Raw genomic sequence first — 18,761 nt, 5'->3', positions numbered from 1 at the left:
TTTTATAAAGATTACACCGATAACTGTGTTGAGAGAGATATTTCGAAAACAATTGACCTTGTTTGTTCTGCACTTGTTTTGGGGAATTTGTCTGTGTAAGGGTTTGGGAACTCCATTTGAATTGTTTCTAGACAAATCAAGGTTTGGGTGGAGAAAGCCCAATCCGAGAGTGGAAATGGGCTGGAAGCCTGGAACCCATTCAGGGAGATTCTTTTTTTATTTTGGTTGTTTGCAGTCTATTCTTTTGTATAGACTTGGTAAAAACAACTTAGAAATCCATTTCTATGCATGTTTTGCATGCACTGACATGGATTTTATGCTTATGTTTTGAATTTCAGGAAAATGGACCCAAAATTCTTCCGTATTCGGCCATTTAAATTGCAGGTGTTAAAAGGTTATTTGACTCTACTTGTAGGCCAATCTATGGATTGGCAACACTTTCTCAAATTTTTCAACAAGTAATTTTTGATTAACAATAGCTAAAAAATATTTGAAATTCATTTTTTTCTAAATATGATGATCAACCCAAATTAGCTGATCTATGTCTTTTGATGATTGTAGTCTGATAGATAGATTAGACACGTTCTTGTGTTTTAGAAATAAAATTACTTTATAATAAAAAAAGTTAATTAAAAATTATCCATTGTGGGGTTTATTTGTGAGATTTTGCAGTTGGAAGTGGTTCTGGTCATGTCCACATGCTAATTAGCACCAAGACATGCACATGTGAATGCTGGTACAATTTGTTATGTCTGAATTAAGTCCTTAGATTGATCATTACTTTTACATTTTGGAGCCAGGATACCCAGAATGACCACATATACCATACAGAGCTCTTCACGTTGACAAAGCGGATGGCAAGGGGAGAATCTCAAAAACTTTCATTTACTGTACCAATATTTGAACCACATCCACCCCAGTACTACATCCGTGCTGTTTCTGATTCTTGGTTGCATGCAGAGGCCTTTCATGTGATTTCTTTCCATAATCTCACCTTACCAGAGGTGAGGATGACAAAAATATTCATTTATTGTATTCTGTCTAGAGCAATTTCCAATGTTTTAATGGAATTTCAACCCTAAAAGTTGTGATTTGTTCAGACTTATATGTCGCACACCGAACTTCTTGATTTGAAACCTCTTCCTGTGACATCGCTGGGAAACAAGGCCTATCAGGACTTGTATAAGTTTTCACACTTCAATCCCATTCAAACACAGGTCTGCATATGTTTCCTTTTTTATTTTATTTATTTATTTATTTTTTAAAATTTTAAATTTTAATTTTAATTTTTTAAAATTTTAAAATCTACCAGTTTATTGATAAGTTCAGTGAGAGTGTCTTTCTTATGGTTCTCTTTTCTCCTAATCGCTTCTGACGCTGGTAGCTGCCTGTTCTGATTTTGCAGACTTTCCATGTGTTATATCACACAGACAGCAATGTTCTTTTAGGAGCTCCAACAGGAAGTGGAAAAACCATATCTGCAGAACTTGCAATGCTTCATCTCTTCAACACTCAGCCTGATATGAAGGTATGCCTTTTCTTTTCCTTATTGAATTAATATGACGTGTGACGAATTGAGTAGTCTTTCCCGTGCAGGTCATTTATATTGCACCTTTGAAGGCCATTGTTAGAGAGAGAATGAATGACTGGAGAAAGAGGCTGGTTTCTATGCTTGGAAAGAAGATGGTATAGTCTCCCTTATGCCTATCTGTGAAAGAAAATGCTCGTTAAATGATCCTAAGACAACCAAAATGATTTTGTTTCCAGGTTGAGATGACTGGGGATTTCACTCCAGATCTAAAGGCGCTGTTGTCCGCAGATATCATAATCTCCACTCCTGAAAAGTGGGATGGTATCAGCCGTAATTGGCATACCCGAAGCTATGTCATGAAGGTACCTATTTTTTTCTTCTACTATTTCTCTTTTGCTATTGTTTCTACACCCACTAATTACGCAAGTTACAGGTAGGGCTTATGATTTTGGATGAAATTCACTTACTTGGAGCTGATCGTGGTCCCATTCTTGAGGTATTCCTATGTGACATATTCCTTCACTAATTGTTGAAGACCTCATTACTTTTATTCTTAGAATATACTCAATGTGCTTTTATCTATTGCTCAGTTGCTGAGTTCATCAGGCAGCCCCTTTTTGTGGAATCTAAAAAAAGAAAATAAGAGAAAACTCGAATATGCTTAATATGTGGTTGTTAGATGACCATGCAGTCTTTCTTGCTTTGATGAATACATCATACATGACAAATCCCTGTATTTGCTGAACAAATTACTTTTAAGGCTGATGTAGAATTTTTGGCTGTAAATTTCTTAGGTTTGAATCTCACAGTATGGATTTCGAATAGAGATAATGGTTTTGAGGATTTCTGCAGTCTTCTTTCTTACAAAATCTTTATTGATAAAATAAAAATATATGTGGCTATCCTTAGGGTTGCAAATGGGCTGGTTTGGACATGGCTGGCGGTTGTCAATGTCCTGCCCAACGGACAAGGACACAGGCCTGAATCCAGCTCAATCTTGCCGAGAGCCAATGTCCTGCCTGATGCCGGAAAAAGAGTCCACATCAAGCCAGGTCTGAGCCTGAGCGCAGCCAAATCCATCTCATACCTTGCCCATATTGAACGTGATTCCAACTTATGTAATTTAATGATTGTAATCAAAGATATGGTCCTGTTCCATCGGTCTTTTGCATGCTAGGCCCATGGTGAAAAGTTTATATACTTCAATTATAGTAGTAAAGTTTCCATCATCATCATCATCATCTAAGCCTTTTCCCAATTAATGTTTTCAGTATCGACGATATTGGCCGTTATATCCTACAATATATCTTGTATCCCACTTGTGTGATACGAAACGCACATGTAGTGCCGATATATCCCTCCTATTTGATCCGATGAGCATTTTCGATTTTTTATCCTTTTTTTAAAAAAAAAAAAATAAAAAAATCATGTTATATAAGTATCAAATGGTTACAAATCTTTGCATGAAAAATCATGGATTTGGAGCTTTGATTTCGAGATTTGGGAGATAGGCCGAGTTATGGAAAATTGGGAAAAATTGAAAATTTTCAATTTCTAGCAAATCGATTGCAATCTTTGTGTGCAAATACAAAATCAAACATATATGTAACCTAATCTAGTGATTTTTCTTTTGCTTTTGAATGTATTGCTTGTGTTTCTATACATGTCTTCTTGCATTTATAAATTATATGGATAGACTTTGAATATTCTTGCATCAGTTCAGTCAGACAACGGATAGATTATCCATACAAAGAAACATATTATGTGCACTTGTTTTTTGTAATGTTTTGATTTCTAAGTGTGTATTGATGTCTTTTTTAACAATCCTTGAAATTTCATTGAAAAATTCAACCAATTTTCCAATGTTTCCCCATGTGTCCCAACAACAACAGTACATTACGTGATACAACTGATATATCCCATGCGATAACCGATAGGCATCCGTATCCCAAGGGTGCAATACATTACGTGGTAACAATGTAGAAAACATTAATCCCAACTGGGGTTGGTTACATGAATCCGGGGCCAATGTCCAGCTTGATGCGAGAAAAAGAGTCCACATCAAGCCAGGCCTGAGCCTTAGCACAGCCAAATCCAGCCCATACCTAGCCCATATCGAACCTGATTCCACTTTACGTACTTTAATGATTGTAATCAAAGAGTTGGTCCTGTCCATCAGTCTCTTGCATGCTAGGCCCATGGTGGAAACTTTATATACTTTAATTGTAGTAAGTTTGCACATCATCATCATCCTCATCATCATCATCATCGTTTAAGCCTTATCCCAACTTATTGGGGCCGGCTACATGAATTTGGTTTTGCCATTTGAATCTATCAAGGGCCATAACTTCAGTTAGAGCATAGGCCTTCGAGTCTTTTTTTATACCTCCACCCACGTTCTTTTGGGCCTTCCCCTTGCCTTTTTTGAGCCTTTAACTTGTACGAACTCACTCCTAAGCCGGCCTAGCAAAGTTTCAATCACTCACTCGTTCAAGTAGTAAAGTTTTAGTAACTTTGGCAAGCTAAGGCCCAAATGCAACCCTATTAGCAATCAGCCTGAACTTAGTTGTGGGATTCATTCATTTCACCTAACGCTCTTGCTTTTTGCAAATGGGCTAGTCTATACTAGACTAGAGCTTGTCCATGTCCAGCCCAAGGGACTAGGACCCTTGCCCAAATCCAGCCCAATCCTTCCAATGGCCAAAATCATGAGACTAATGTCCATCCTGGAGTAGGCAAAAGAGCCACAGGTCCACTCAACGCAACCTGCGCACATCATGTCAGGTCTGACCCTTGAACCCAACCAATGTCAAACCAAATCCAGCCTGTACCTGGGCATATCAAACATGATTTGATCCTGAATTCAATCTGTTTCTTCTTTCTATACATTAGTAATTGTAAATTTGTAATAAAAATAATAACTTAATAAGTGTATTCAGGCTAGGCAAGGACATTGGGTTTTAGCATTTGAGGTGAAAAGCTACATGCACTCTAATAATTGTTCGTAGTATTGGTATTGTTACATGTATCGCTGGGTATGGATATGAAAACATATATCGATACCACCAATATTGTCGCTAGTACCTGGAAATGTATTGCTAACTAACATTGGGGAAACATGAGGAAATGGTGGAATTTCTCAATGAAACTTCAGGAGATGCTAAAATGCACATATTTGCATATTTAGGAATTAAATAATTACAAAAAAAGACGCATACATGATAAGTTTATCTTTTATGTGGGTCTAGAAGTATGTAATGCTAACTCAAAAAACATGAGGAAAATGGTGGGATTTTTCAATGATATTTCAGAAGATGCTAAAATACACATATTTGCTTATTTAAGAATCAAATAATAGTGAAAAAGATGCATATTTGCATATTTAGGAATCAAATAATAAGTTTCTCTTTAATGGGGCCTAAAAAGCATACATCCTTTACCCAGGGAAACATTGGGGAAACATGAAGAAAATGATGGATCCATCCATCCAACCATCCAGCTATGCATGTGCATGTATACATGCAAACACACATACATGATCCGCCCATCCATCCATCTATGCATGCATGCGTGCATACACACAAGCGCGCACACACACACACACACACACTCATCTATCCATCTATGATCCATCCATCCGTTCATACATTTACACACATACAAATATGCATTTCATCATACAACCATTCAACCAAAAAAAAAATTTGAAACTAAAATTTTTTAAATAGACAAAATTTAAGAGATATCGATACCTTGGTGATGCTATCATCGTATTGCTAATGAATTGACAATACTTGTGACACCTGGAATTTACACAATAAAAAATATTGGCAATATTGATACATTAGCGATATAAGTGGCACTTGGAATTTACACAATCGAAAATATTGGTGATACATTGGCAATATCAATACATTGGCGATACTTAGCGATATATTGCTGATACCTAGAATTTTTGATACTACTAGTGTTATTGGTGTCGTCAAGCTGGAGATAGAATAATATCAGGGATACTATCGATAATATCAGGGATACTCGAAACAATGACTCTTACCAATCACTTGATTCACTGCATCCGAGTGAGATCTGATTGGATGATAGTGAATATTTTTAATCTGTCCACTCTTGCTCTTATGGGGAATGAAAATTCAAATATAGATAAAAACCATAAAAGATATTTTATTATGTGCATAATGCTGTTATGATGAGATGGTTCATGATAAGGATCACTTGATATAGTAATCTTGGTTCTAGTGACAACTTTTGCTTACCATGCTTAGTCTTAGACATTGATACAATATCCAGAGTATACTTTGTGTGGGAAAGAAAATACCGTGGGAACCGAGAATTCGTTTTACACCCACCAAATAATGCAAAGACGCAAGGTACTTCCCATCAATGTTCAAAATATCGGTATCGCGTTATGTATCGCAGCCTTGGGATACAGATACGTATCGGTTATCGCAAGGGATGTATAGCTTGTATCCGGTAATTTATCGCACTTTTTGGGAAACATGGGGAAACATTGGGTAAATGGTTGAATTTTTCAATGAAACTCCAGGGATTGTTATAAAAAGACCTTAATACACACTTTTATTTCATAACATCTCAAAAAAGAAATGCACATAGTAGGTTTCCTTTGTATAGGGTCCTAAGCTATTCGTTGTTTGATTGAACTAATGCAACTTTACTCAAATTGAATGCATAACATTTAGAGTGTATGTGATGATCATTTCATCAAGCACTCCTAAATACTTCGAAATTAGTCTCAATTGACAGCTAGATGAAGGGAAATTTTGAAAAAAGAATTAATATTTTATTAAATTTTAATTAAAAAATGATTTTTTGTTTTCCAAAAATTTACAAGGTCTTAACAAATCAGTAGATCAACCCTCATACATGCTTAATTTCATGTTTGGAGTGCAACATTGCAAACGATTTGGGAGATATTTGGGAAATTTCGAATTTTTCTCGAATCGGACCACTTACACTTAAAATTTGAAATTAGAGTGTATGTGATGATCATTTCATCAAATACTCCTAAATCTTCGAAATTAGTCTCAATTGGCAGTTGGTTGAAGGAAATTTTTTTATTTAAAAAATGGAGAACATGAAGAACCAATGGATATCTAAATCAAATCTCTTAACTCCATGATTTTTCATGCAAAACATGAAGAACCGATGGATTTATAATCATTTGACACTGATTTAACATAATTTTAAAAAAAGGATCAGAAATTGAAAATGCTCACCGGATCAAACATGTGAGATATATCGACACCACTTGTGCATTTCGTATCGCACGTGTGGGATATAAGTTATATATCGTGGGATATATTTGCCAATATCGTCGATATTTAAAACATTGCTTCCCATCAAACTGAGAGTCTAGGGTAGAGATGAAAGACGACAAAATTCATTCCTGTGGGTATAATGACCTCAAAAAATGGCAATAGGACCATTTGAACCTCTGCCTAAAGTAGGTGAAATAGAAGAATGTACATAACTACAAAAAAGAGCCACTTTGCAGAATGTGCTAAAGTGACTGAATGGAGCAAATGGGCATGTTTTAAGCCATAGATAGCCTTACGTAACCAATGGACATGATTTGGTCAAAAAGCATCCTCAAAGCTAGTGAGCATTGCATATATACTCTGGTCAAGCCATAAAGGAAGACATCCTTTCATCCAGCTCTACTTGTAGTTGGTGAGTGATATCTAGGAACCGGTGTTTTAAATAGCTACGCTATGTAGCTTGTAGCTTACTCTATGTAGCGTAGCTTAGCCTTAGTGCTAAGTTGCTCATGAAAATAGCTTAAGTCACGTGCAATGTTCAAAATATCAGTATCGTGTTACATATCGCATACTTGGGATACAAATACATATCGGTTATCGCACGGGATATATAGTTTTTATTGGGTAATCTATCACACTTTTTGGGAAGCATGGGGAAACATTGGGAAAATTGTTGTATTTTCCAATGAAACTTTAGAGATTGTTAAAAATTACCACAACACACACTTTGAAATCATAACATCTCAAAAAAGAAGTGCACATAATAGGTTTCCTTCGTATAGGGTCCTAAACTATGCTTTGTCTGATTAAACTAATGCAATTGTATTCAAATTGAATGCATAACATCTAGAGTGTATGTGATGATCATTTCATCAAACACTCTTAAATACTTTGAAATTAGTCTCATTTGACAGCTAGTTGAAGGGAAATTTTGACAAAAAATTAATATTTTAATACTTTTTATTAATTTTTAATTAAAAATGATTTTTATTTTCCGAAAATTGACAAGAACTTAACAAATCAGTAGATTGTAAGTGATGATCATTTCATCAAACTTAACAAGAACTTAACATCTAGAGTGTATGTGATGATCATTTCATCAAACACTCTTAAATACTTCGAAATTAGTCTCATTTGATAGCTGATTGAAGGGAAATTTCGACAAAAAATTAATATTTTAATAGTTTTTATTAATTTTTAATTAAAAATGATTTTTATTTTTCGAAAATTGACAAGAACTTAACAAATCAGTAGATCAGCCATCATACATGCTTGATTTCATGTTTGGAGTGCAACATTGCAAGCAATTTGGGAGAAATTGGGAAATTTTCAAAAATTTCCCAAATCGAACCACCCATACTCAAATTTCAAAATTATAGTATATGTGATGATCATTTCATCAAACACTCCTAAATACTTTGAAATTAGTCTCAATTGATAGCTGGTTGAAGGAGAATTTTGAAAAAAATGGAGAACATGAAGAACAAATGGATATCGAAATCAAAAGCTCCAACTCCATAATTTTTCATGCGAAACATTATGAACCAATGGATTTATAACCATTTGACATTGATTTAACATAATTTCAACAAAAAAAGGGACTGGACACTGAAAATGCTCAACGGGTGAAACATGTGGGATATATCGGCACTACCTGTGCGTTTCGTATCGCACAGGTGGGATAAAAGATATATCGTAGGATGTATCGGCCAATATTGTCGATATTTAAAAGATTGGTCATGTGTAGCCTACGCTACATGATAATTTACATGCGCTACACACTACATGGACTACGGTACACGCTATATAGCTTGCATTACAATTTATTTTTCATTACAACATTAAAATCAATCAATACTTTCAATGGTTTGTTATATATTTTTTTTTCCAATAAATTTAGTCAAATTTTCAATGCTTTTAGTAAAAATAATATAGTAACAATATTAAATCAGTTTCATTGCTTTCTTTACATTTACTCTTAATCATTACCTTATATTATTTTAGGTTGAGTTTAGTTGCACCAAATATCATGAAATATTGTTAAATTTTATTATTAATTAGTCTACCACAATAAAATCAATTAATGCTTTTAATGATTTGTTACTTAAAAATAAAATAAAATCAATCAAATTAGTTAAGTTTTTTCATGCTTTTAGTAAAAATAATATAAGCAATAGTATTAAATCAGTTTCGTTGCTTTCTTTACACTTACTCTTAATCATTACCATATATTATTTTAGGTTGAGTTTAGTTGCACCAAATATGATGAAATATTGTTAAATTTTATTATTAATCAGTCTAATTTGGTCTGAAATATCATGAAATTGGTGCAACTAAGCACGGCGTTGGTTAAAAATCTAGAAGTAGCATGTTGCTTACACTACATGCTATGTAGCTTACGCCTCACACTTCAGAGGGGTGAACGCTACGCTACATGCCATTCACTATTTAAAACACTGCCAAGAACAGAACAAGGTAACTGGTAGACCACTTAATGACTGGGCTTAAAAAGGTTTCATCAAAGACAAGCGCATGCTTCCGTTGAAGCCCTTGGCAACAAGTCAAGCTTTGTATTTGATTGATAGAATTTTCTACCTGTTGATTATGTACCCATTTTTATCTCACCAGATCCATATGAGGAACTGCATAACATATTTGGTTACAATGAGGGCAAACATATTCTTCATCTATCATAGAATATCAAATGGGGTCTTTTGAATCTTTTGAGTGGGTAGATGTCTTAAAAGAGGCATATGAAGCGAGCTTGATGCTCACTAGGAGGAGGATGTTGAGTTGTGATGGTTGCACTAGTCTTAATACATGTAATTATTAATGTATAGATTCCAGTGGAATGGAGATGAAGTATATTACCGACATGACAACATGGTTGGTGATTTGGAATAGATATGTTTTAGCGTATGCAAGGTAGATGAAAGGGAGATAAGTCTTAGATGATGATGTTTAGGCTCACCGGTGTTCAAAGTATTGGTATCGCTACAAGTTTCGTTGGCCGAGGATGGAAACAATATTGATATCACCAATAATATCGCCGATACCAGGAAATGTGGGGAAACATTAGTGAAACATGCAGAAATAGGTGGATTTTTTTTCAATGAAACTTCAGGAGATGCTAAAATACACATAAAGGAATATTTAGGAATGAAAGAAATTGCAAAAAGAACGCATACATAATGATTTTCCATTTAATAAGGGCTTAAAAGCACGTGTCATCATAAGAAATCGGTCCAATAGTAACCAAAATGCATTTATATAATACAAATGTAGGTACCATAGAATAACTAAGACATATAAAAGTAAATGAACTCAAAAAACATACCTATCTGGTCATCCATCCATCCAACCATCCCATTCATCCATTAGTCCATCCATCCATCCATAATATATATACATCCATCCTTCCATACATGCTTATACACACATACGAACATGCATTTCATCATATAACCATGCACCCATAAAAAAATTGAAATGGAGTTTTTTTAATAAATAGATTTTGGCAATATCAATACATTGGCGATATTATCGAAATATCGCCGATACATTGGCGACACAAGTGACACTTGGAATTTACACAATCGAAAATATTGACGATACATTAGCGATATTGGTACATTGGCAATGTAGGCAACACCTAGAATTTACATAGTTGAAAATATTGGCAATATTGATACATCAGTGATACTAAGCGATATATCGCCGATACCTAGAATTTCTGATACTACCTATGTTATTGGTATTGTCAAGCTGGAGATACAAATAATATCAGGGATATTATCATTATTAGGTTTCCCTTTTTCATTTTCCTTTTGTTAGAAAATTGTGACAATTTAGGAATATTATTTTGTGGGCCAAAAAGATCAAAGTCTTGGCTTTTTATTTTTATTTTAAGAAGGATTGTATACAAGGCTATAAAGCAATATGTATAGAGCAGTAGGGAAGATAGACACAATAATTTATTAATTGGAAGTTCTTTTATTGTTCCTCTTATGGGAAGTTTTTTAATACTTAGATGTTCTTAATGATAAGTATGAGGCCGTTCTAGATTATAGAGAGATTCCACATAGTTATCTTGTTTCTCCATATTTCTTCTTTCTCTATACCTAGATGCAAGTGAATTGATTTAATTATTTTGGGCAATTAAAGGCAGATCAAGCCCTTCTAATTGTTGTGTTTTCCAATCCCTTTCTATTGAATCAGTTAACATCTAGTTGCTTCACATGCCTTCACTTTCTTTTTCATTTTTTTCGTTGATATGTTGATCATCTAACATATGCATACTGCTTAGTAAATTTTGATTATCTCATTCAGCCCCTTTGGTGTCACATCATTATTTGTCTCTATGAAGCCTTACATTCCCTTTTATGTATAAAATTTGTATGATAGTTCTAATATATTTTTCTTGGAATTCTCGATTATAGAAATTTCATGTTGTCAGGTGATCGTCTCTCGAATGAGGTATATATCATCACAAACGGAGCGTGCAATACGGTTTGTTGGCCTTTCAACAGCCTTAGCAAATGCTCGGTATGTTAAATAAAACCCTGGAGAAGCATACTGATGTAATTTTCTTGCGATGTCCTTGCACTCAAATGGATATTGTTTTGGTTTTACTTGTCCATGCCTTTTTCAGTGGGTGCATTTACCTCCCATGATTTAGGAATGTGTTTGAGATAGCAATAGGTTTGTTTCTTTCGGAAAATGAGTCTATTTGGTAATTGTCAAGGGCCTGCTTGACATTGCTTCTATCAAGGGCAAAATTAATCCTCAATAAACGATTCTCTCAAAATATATGTTTTAAGGATTGCATATGCAAAAATCTTTCATACTAAACATGTTTGCTAAGTTCCAAGAAGGTCATAAGTGGATCCATCATGCCCTTGATTAGTAGTACAACACCTGAGATGTACAACAACTGTAGTACGAGATACAATAGCCGAGATCTATTTGGTGCACTGTGTTTTGTTTGGCACCCACTCCATCCCCATCAAGTGTGCTCCCACGTTTGACTGCATACAGAAGATCAGATTATTCCAAAACTCAAGTGGGCCACGCCATGGGTAATAATGTAAAATCACGCCTAACACCTAAATTTACACACTGTGGCCTGCATGAGCTTTGGATGAGGCTGATTTTTGGAGTATCCCTTCATCTTGGTGTGACACACATGATGAATGGGTTGGATGGAATATACACACCATGGTGACCCACAACAAACCTATAGTTGATGCTCTCCCCATTGTTCCCTGTGGTATTGCCCATCATATTATGGGTAGCATACAATTAAATCAATTTACACTGCCAAATTATGGGTCCCAACTTAGACTAATCATGAATGAAAAATTATGTTTATTTGATTATCTGGTTACTAGATGTTGACATTTATTATACAATTTAAAATGAAAAATATTCAATGTTAGTATTTTAATAAACCATTGTCCACTAATTAGAAATTAGGATCGATTAACGTTTCTAATTTTGGGACTATTTAGCAAAAATGTGTTTTGCAATTTAGATTGTTTAGTTGAGTAAATGAAAAAAATTTAGAGTGATCGTGTATGATTTGCCAAAGTATCAAATGATTCTCCATCTTTTAGGGCCTTTTGCCGGATGTAGATTTCATGTATTGTAGGGAGCCCATGCAGCAAAAATCTGTGTGGCCCACTGATGCAGGGCAATTAACCACTTGCTCTAAAAGCTCGAATTGATAGAGCATGGTGAATTAATCCCTTTTATCTCATAGCCCAGGCCCCAAATCCATGGGTTAGGTCCTCGGCCAAACCCTCCTCGTGGGCCCCGAATCCATGGGTTTCGCTTCACACAAGCCACCCGCCTCACACTGGCCCCAAATCCATGCGTTTTGCGAGCTGCCCACCTCGAGTGTGCCCCTGCATCCCACAGGTCACCCCACTCGAGCCTGGTGTGAAAATGCCCCCGCATTAATCACCCTCGGTGAGGAGTCTTGAACATGAGACCTCCTTTGATACCAATTTGATGCAGGACTATTAACCACTTGCTTTGAAAGCTCGAACTGATAGAGTATGACGAATTTATCCCTTTTATCTCATAGCCTAGGCCTCAAATCCATGGGTTCCGCCTCATACGAGCCAACCACCTCACACGGGCCCCAAATCCACGGGTTCCGTGGGCCGCCCACCTTGAGTGTGCCCTTGCATCCCACAGGCCACCCCACTCGAGCCCGGTGGGAAAATGCCCCTGCATTATTAATTGTGATATTTCTGTAACATTTGCTCTGTCTATCAATTTCCCTAGCTCTTGTTAGGATGTGAGTCGACAAATCAGGTAGATCCAAAACTCAAGTGGACACCAAAGGAAACAATGAAGATGGGAACATTGGACACCCACTGTAACGCCCTGAAAATTGGGGGTCGAGCAGAAGCTCAGTTCCCGAGTTCCAACGCATCACTTATGCAACATAGATAATGATGATTGAATGTTGTTCATATTAGTGCATTAAACATGAGTGAGATTATACCAAAACAGCATATCATACTCCAGATACAGTTAACTTTCGCAAGCGGAAGACTGTGATAAATATATAAATTATATAAACTGTTGTAAGTCTCCAGAGTGTGAACATGATTCCAGGTTAAATATATACATGTATACTCCAAAAATGAATAAAATGAAGATACATGGGTGTTCCAAAGGTGCAAATAACAAGTGTAATGGCATCAAATAAGCATCCCTGTGACCCCGTCGATCAGAACATGGTCTACATAGACCTGCCTGATAGCTGTATATAGGAGAAACCCTCCTCATCATCATAAAAGTCCGGCTCCGCTTTGCAAACATCGCCATCATCTGAAACTAAAACAGGGTCTGGTTGGTGTTTAAAACACCGTCCCGTAACGTGGGAGTCAGTGATCAACTCAGTGGTACTCTTATTAATGCAAGAATGATATGAAATAATGATGCATGCCCTCGCCTGCACTCCCTCTGTGATTTTCATCTCATGGTCGCGGCATGTCAGTCACTTCCTCAGTGTTCTACCCAATGCCAAACGACACATGTAATGCGGTGCATGAGCGTGATTACCAAGTTCTTATTAGGCCTTTTCATACAGCAGGATTGGGAACGAAGGTACCTCTTCGTTTATATCATTTACCCAACATTGATCCATTTAGGGTCGTCAATCCTAGTTAATCACATACAATAGGCACGTTCAGGTCACTACCATCAACGCCCTACCAACTGGCAGTCTATTTTCGAAGGCTCGTCACCAACCCGACTGGGGACCATAGCCAGGCTGCGCCGGGGTAGGCTTGTTTCATACTCGAGGTCACTCTACTAACACCCTACCAATTGGCAGTCTATTTTCGAAGGCTCGTCACCGACCCGACTGGGGACCACAGCCAGGCTGCGCTAGCGTAGGCCGACAGCTTGAATACAGTGTCCCATACCACCGTATTCAGCTCATGAGTTTGAGTTGCTCACTGGTCACTTCAGGGAGGCTCGTCGCCCCAGCGTAGGCCGACGGCTCGTCCACGGTGTCCCATACCACCATGCCCAGCTCATGAGTCTTAGCGGATCGAGGTACCAAGGTTAAACGGGCTTTTCACTGGTAAGTTTGGTACCTTAGGTTCAAGCAGTAGCGTCCATACATGGTGAACACAGTAGGAAAATCGGGTTACTTGACAAGTTCGATTGGTACGAGCGTACGCTGAATTAATCGACATGGAGCGCTAACCATTGTTGACAATCATCGTACGACTTGGATTCACCGAACGCATCAAATGTGGTAAGACTAGCTCGGCCACTCAAACATGAATTGTTACCGATTGCCTGGACTACGTAGTAGTCCTAATCATATTCAAATGCAGCATATGGAGACATGTGATAATCATATAGGCATTTAACGAACATTCCCAACACGAATCTCATTTGAGCATTTCATCGAACACATTGCACATTACCATATATTGCATTTCATCCATAAATTTCATACTCGGAATTTAGGTCACATGAAGGAAACTATACATGTAGATAAGGTAGCTGGGAATTCTACCTCAACACCCTTATTAAATACAATTCTCATCAAACATTTTCTCATTCAGACATATTATCAAACACTTAGACTACACGTATCAACATACATATAATAAATTAGTTATAACATATATTGTAGCAAATCCTTTCACGAGGAGTTGCCACAAGTACAACAATCACGTACCCTCACTCAGGTAATCATAGCAAGCACAAATCCTAATTCCATATTCATCCAAACATTTCAACAAACACATGGAATGCATTATATTCAACATAGTTCACAGTATATGTAATAAACGGAAATCATTGCATCTAAGCACATGCGACAGCAATCAAGTCAGTCATAAATCATTAACTGACATTGAAAGCCTTGAAAACCATAACCTAAACATTTATAGTCCGTACCTTTCGCCGGTAGACTCGTAACGAACTCAGTTTAAACACTAAGTCTTTGTCTACGACACAACGACAACCTATAGCATGAAATAGGTTAGCTATTTCATCACTTATACTATTGGAAACCCTTAAACAGATTAGGGTTAGGTTTTCTTACCCAAGTATGGAGTTGGAATCGCCGGAAAAACGATATAGGTGTGGTGGTTAAGCACGTGGAGTGATGAGATTGAATCCCAGGTAGAAACGCTGTCTCTCTCTCTCACTTGCTCTTTCTTTCCTTATCTTTTCTCTCTTCTCTCTCTTAGGGTTTTCCAAATTCGTATGGAATGAGAGAGAGAGGGTTTAAGGCCCTTATATAGGCCCAGGAGTGATGGGAATGGCCCCAGGGCCATGGTATACTTAGGGTACTACCAAATACCGGCCGTTTCAATCCAACGGAGCATTTCTGGAGGCCCCTTTTCTGCATGCGGTCGGACTTAAGCTCCCTGACATTGAATTTAGGTCAAGTTGAGTTTTCGGTCCGATCGGATTTACAGATCGACCGTGGCGGACTAGTTTCAGTTCAACGGTCACCAGTACTTGATCAGGGCCACAAGTACATTGACATGTGTTGGAAATTTTTCCTGATCCGAGGGTGTAATTGGGTCAGATTCTGACGATCTGAATCCTTACATTTGGCCTGCAAGCGAACGACTCAATTCACTTAAGTTTGGGTTCAGTTTCTAAAGATATTCGTGTTTCTCACACACTTTGCTCCGGGCTCAAGTTGTGCGTTTTTGGACACTGTTAGGACTTGATTTCTGAGATGGTTGACGAGCCTAGTAAGGCGGTCATATTCGTATAGGTTCGCGGTCATCGGACTTTCGACGTGCGGTCCAGGTTCGATACAGAGTCTCGATGTGCTCCCGAGAGCAACCGGGTTTAGAGATTGATTATAGATTTCAGGGTAAAGTAGCGTCAATGATTCTACATATTTTGGGTCTTGCAGATTATATTTAAAGTGATTAGTGCTAATTTCACAGGTAATCTAGTTTAACACTAGTTAATTCTCATCTAATTTCTAAAGGATTTGGTCCTGAGTGATTTCTGCCCAAGGTGGTACTTGGGTCTTTGTACGGATTTTTCCAGGACGTTACACCCACCATTGAAACCTTCCGACCCACTGAAGTTCTGGATCAGGTTGATATTTGTATTTTATCTTCATCGTGTGATGTTAATGTTTCATCCAACCTATTCATAAGGTAAGTCTCACTCGGATGAAGAGAAAACACAAATATCATCTTGATTCAAAACTTTGGTAGACCCCACAAAGGTTTAACAGTCCCCATCCCCATTCTTTCCTGTGGTGTGGTCCATGGATCTACTTGATTTTTGGGTTCATATCCTAACATCAATTGGTGCAACTGATGGACAGAGTGGATGTCACACATACATCATGGTGGGTTCACAGATCTTTTTGTTACATGTGCTCCCTACGAATTAGTGAAGGAATCTCAAATTGGAGAATTAAGTAATTTGTGTCGTTTTCTTCGATCAATTTGGAGGACTCCCCAACTAACAATAGGCATGGGAGCCTATTTGTTTGGGCGAAGGTAACAAGCGTCAAAGATTGGGTAAAAGGCGCTTGTATTAAAGATCTAGGCCATTCGTTAGGCAAGGTACATGATGTAGGACAGATGGCCTAAACTAGAATGATGCAAATAAATTAATCAACGTATTACCAGAGTAAATCAAAGTATAAAATAAAGCCAATCTACCACAAATTTAGAGAAATCAAGTATTCAATTAAGCCCAAGTTCAAGTCCACGTCACAATCCCGCAAAATAGATCCTTAAGGCTAGTGATTGGACATGGCCCAATGGAAGGTAGAACTTTCATCTAGCATAGGATTCGTTCTAGATTTGAGGATTCACTTGCACTTTGCTAGGGTTTGAATGGATTAGGCTTTGGGTTTGGAAATCAAGAAATTGGGAATTTAGGGTTTTATAAAAGGCTAGGGTTTGGGTTGGGGTTTTATAAAATAGAGAAGAAGAGAAATGATCAATGAGGGGGAGGCTGTTCGGCCGTACAGATGTTGTACGGACAAGTCTGTGCAATGTATGGGCATGTCCAATGTTCAAGTTGTTGTTATCGCTACAAGTTTTGCTAGCCAGAGATAAAGATACAATATCGTTATCGCCAATAATATCGCCGATAACCAGAAATGGGGGAGATACATGGGAAAATGATTGAATTTTTTAGTAAAACTTAAGGAAATGTCTAAATACAGATATTTGCATATTTAGGAATAAAAAAATTGCACATGGAGTGCATACATAATAAGTTTTTATTTAATAGGAGCCTGAAACCATGTGTTGTCGTAAGAAATCAATCCAATAGGAACACAACAATGGATTAAATCCCATTAAATCAATGAATAAGCAAACAAACATGCATAATGTATGCATACATTACACATCAATGCATAAATAAACATATAAGCATGACACAAATGCATGATGATCCAACCATCCAACCATCACATTCCATCCATCCAACCATCCATCCATTCATCCCATCCATTCATCCAACCATCCCATCCATCTATCCAATCATCCAAACATCCATCCATCAATCCATCCATCCATCCAACATCTAAACATCTCATTCATACATCCAACCATCCCATCAATCATCCAAACATCCATCCATACAACCACCCCATCCATCCATCCATATCATCCATCCATATATCCAAACAACCATCCATCCATTCCCATCCCAACCATCCAACCATCCATCCATCTAACCATCCAACCATCCATCCATCCGCCCATCTAACCGTCCAACCATCCCATCTATCTAACCATCCCATCCAATCATCCAAACATCCATCCATCCCATCCAACCATCTCATCGATCAATCTATCCATCTGTCCATCCAACTATCCAACCATTAGATCCGTCCATCCCATCCAACCATCTCATCGATCAATCCATCCATCTGTCCAGCCAACTATCCAACCATTAGATCCGTCCATCTAACCATCCAAACATCCATCCATCCCAATCATCCCATCCATCCATCCGTCCAACCATCCCATCCATTCATCCATCCCACCTATCCATCTATCCATCCATCCATCCAAACATACATCCATCCATCCATCTACATCCATCCAATCATACAACCATCTTTTCCATCCAACCATTCATCCAAACATTCATTCATCCCAACGATCCATCCAACCATCCAACATATTTTTATTTTATTTTAAAAAATATTTAAACAGATATTTTTAGCAAGTGTCCACCAATCAAGAGGTGCCATGTATACAATTCCTTACTACCCGTGTATCAAGCATCATACACCGCCTGAGTAACATATAAGGCCTTTCATGCTCATTTATTAAAATGTCAGAAAACAGTTTTTTCCTGGCTCATTTATTAAAATGTCATAAAACAGCTTTTCTAGGCTTGTTTATTGAGAGGAGAGATAGCCTTTTTAGCTCATTTTTCAAATGTGAGAGAGA

General features: G+C 37.2%; 1 protein-coding gene across 1 annotated transcript in view; it reads left to right on the top strand.

The window, feature by feature from the left end:
* The window catches only part of LOC131219330 (DExH-box ATP-dependent RNA helicase DExH14), a 148,714-nt gene that overhangs the window by 75,620 nt on the left and 54,333 nt on the right, over positions 1–18,761 (top strand). Inside the window, exons 28-34 of the mRNA XM_058214411.1 lie at positions 801–1,004; positions 1,101–1,217; positions 1,406–1,528; positions 1,597–1,686; positions 1,768–1,893; positions 1,965–2,027; positions 11,282–11,370. Coding sequence (XP_058070394.1) covers positions 801–1,004; positions 1,101–1,217; positions 1,406–1,528; positions 1,597–1,686; positions 1,768–1,893; positions 1,965–2,027; positions 11,282–11,370 — 812 coding nt within the window. The remainder of the gene's footprint in view (positions 1–800; positions 1,005–1,100; positions 1,218–1,405; positions 1,529–1,596; positions 1,687–1,767; positions 1,894–1,964; positions 2,028–11,281; positions 11,371–18,761) is intronic.

The sequence above is a fragment of the Magnolia sinica genome, chromosome 11 (genome assembly GCF_029962835.1).
Source record: "Magnolia sinica isolate HGM2019 chromosome 11, MsV1, whole genome shotgun sequence".
NCBI classification, from domain to species: Eukaryota; Viridiplantae; Streptophyta; class Magnoliopsida; order Magnoliales; family Magnoliaceae; genus Magnolia; species Magnolia sinica.
The sequence above is the reverse complement of the archived record's forward strand: the minus strand, read 5'-3'. Positions and strand labels throughout refer to the sequence as shown.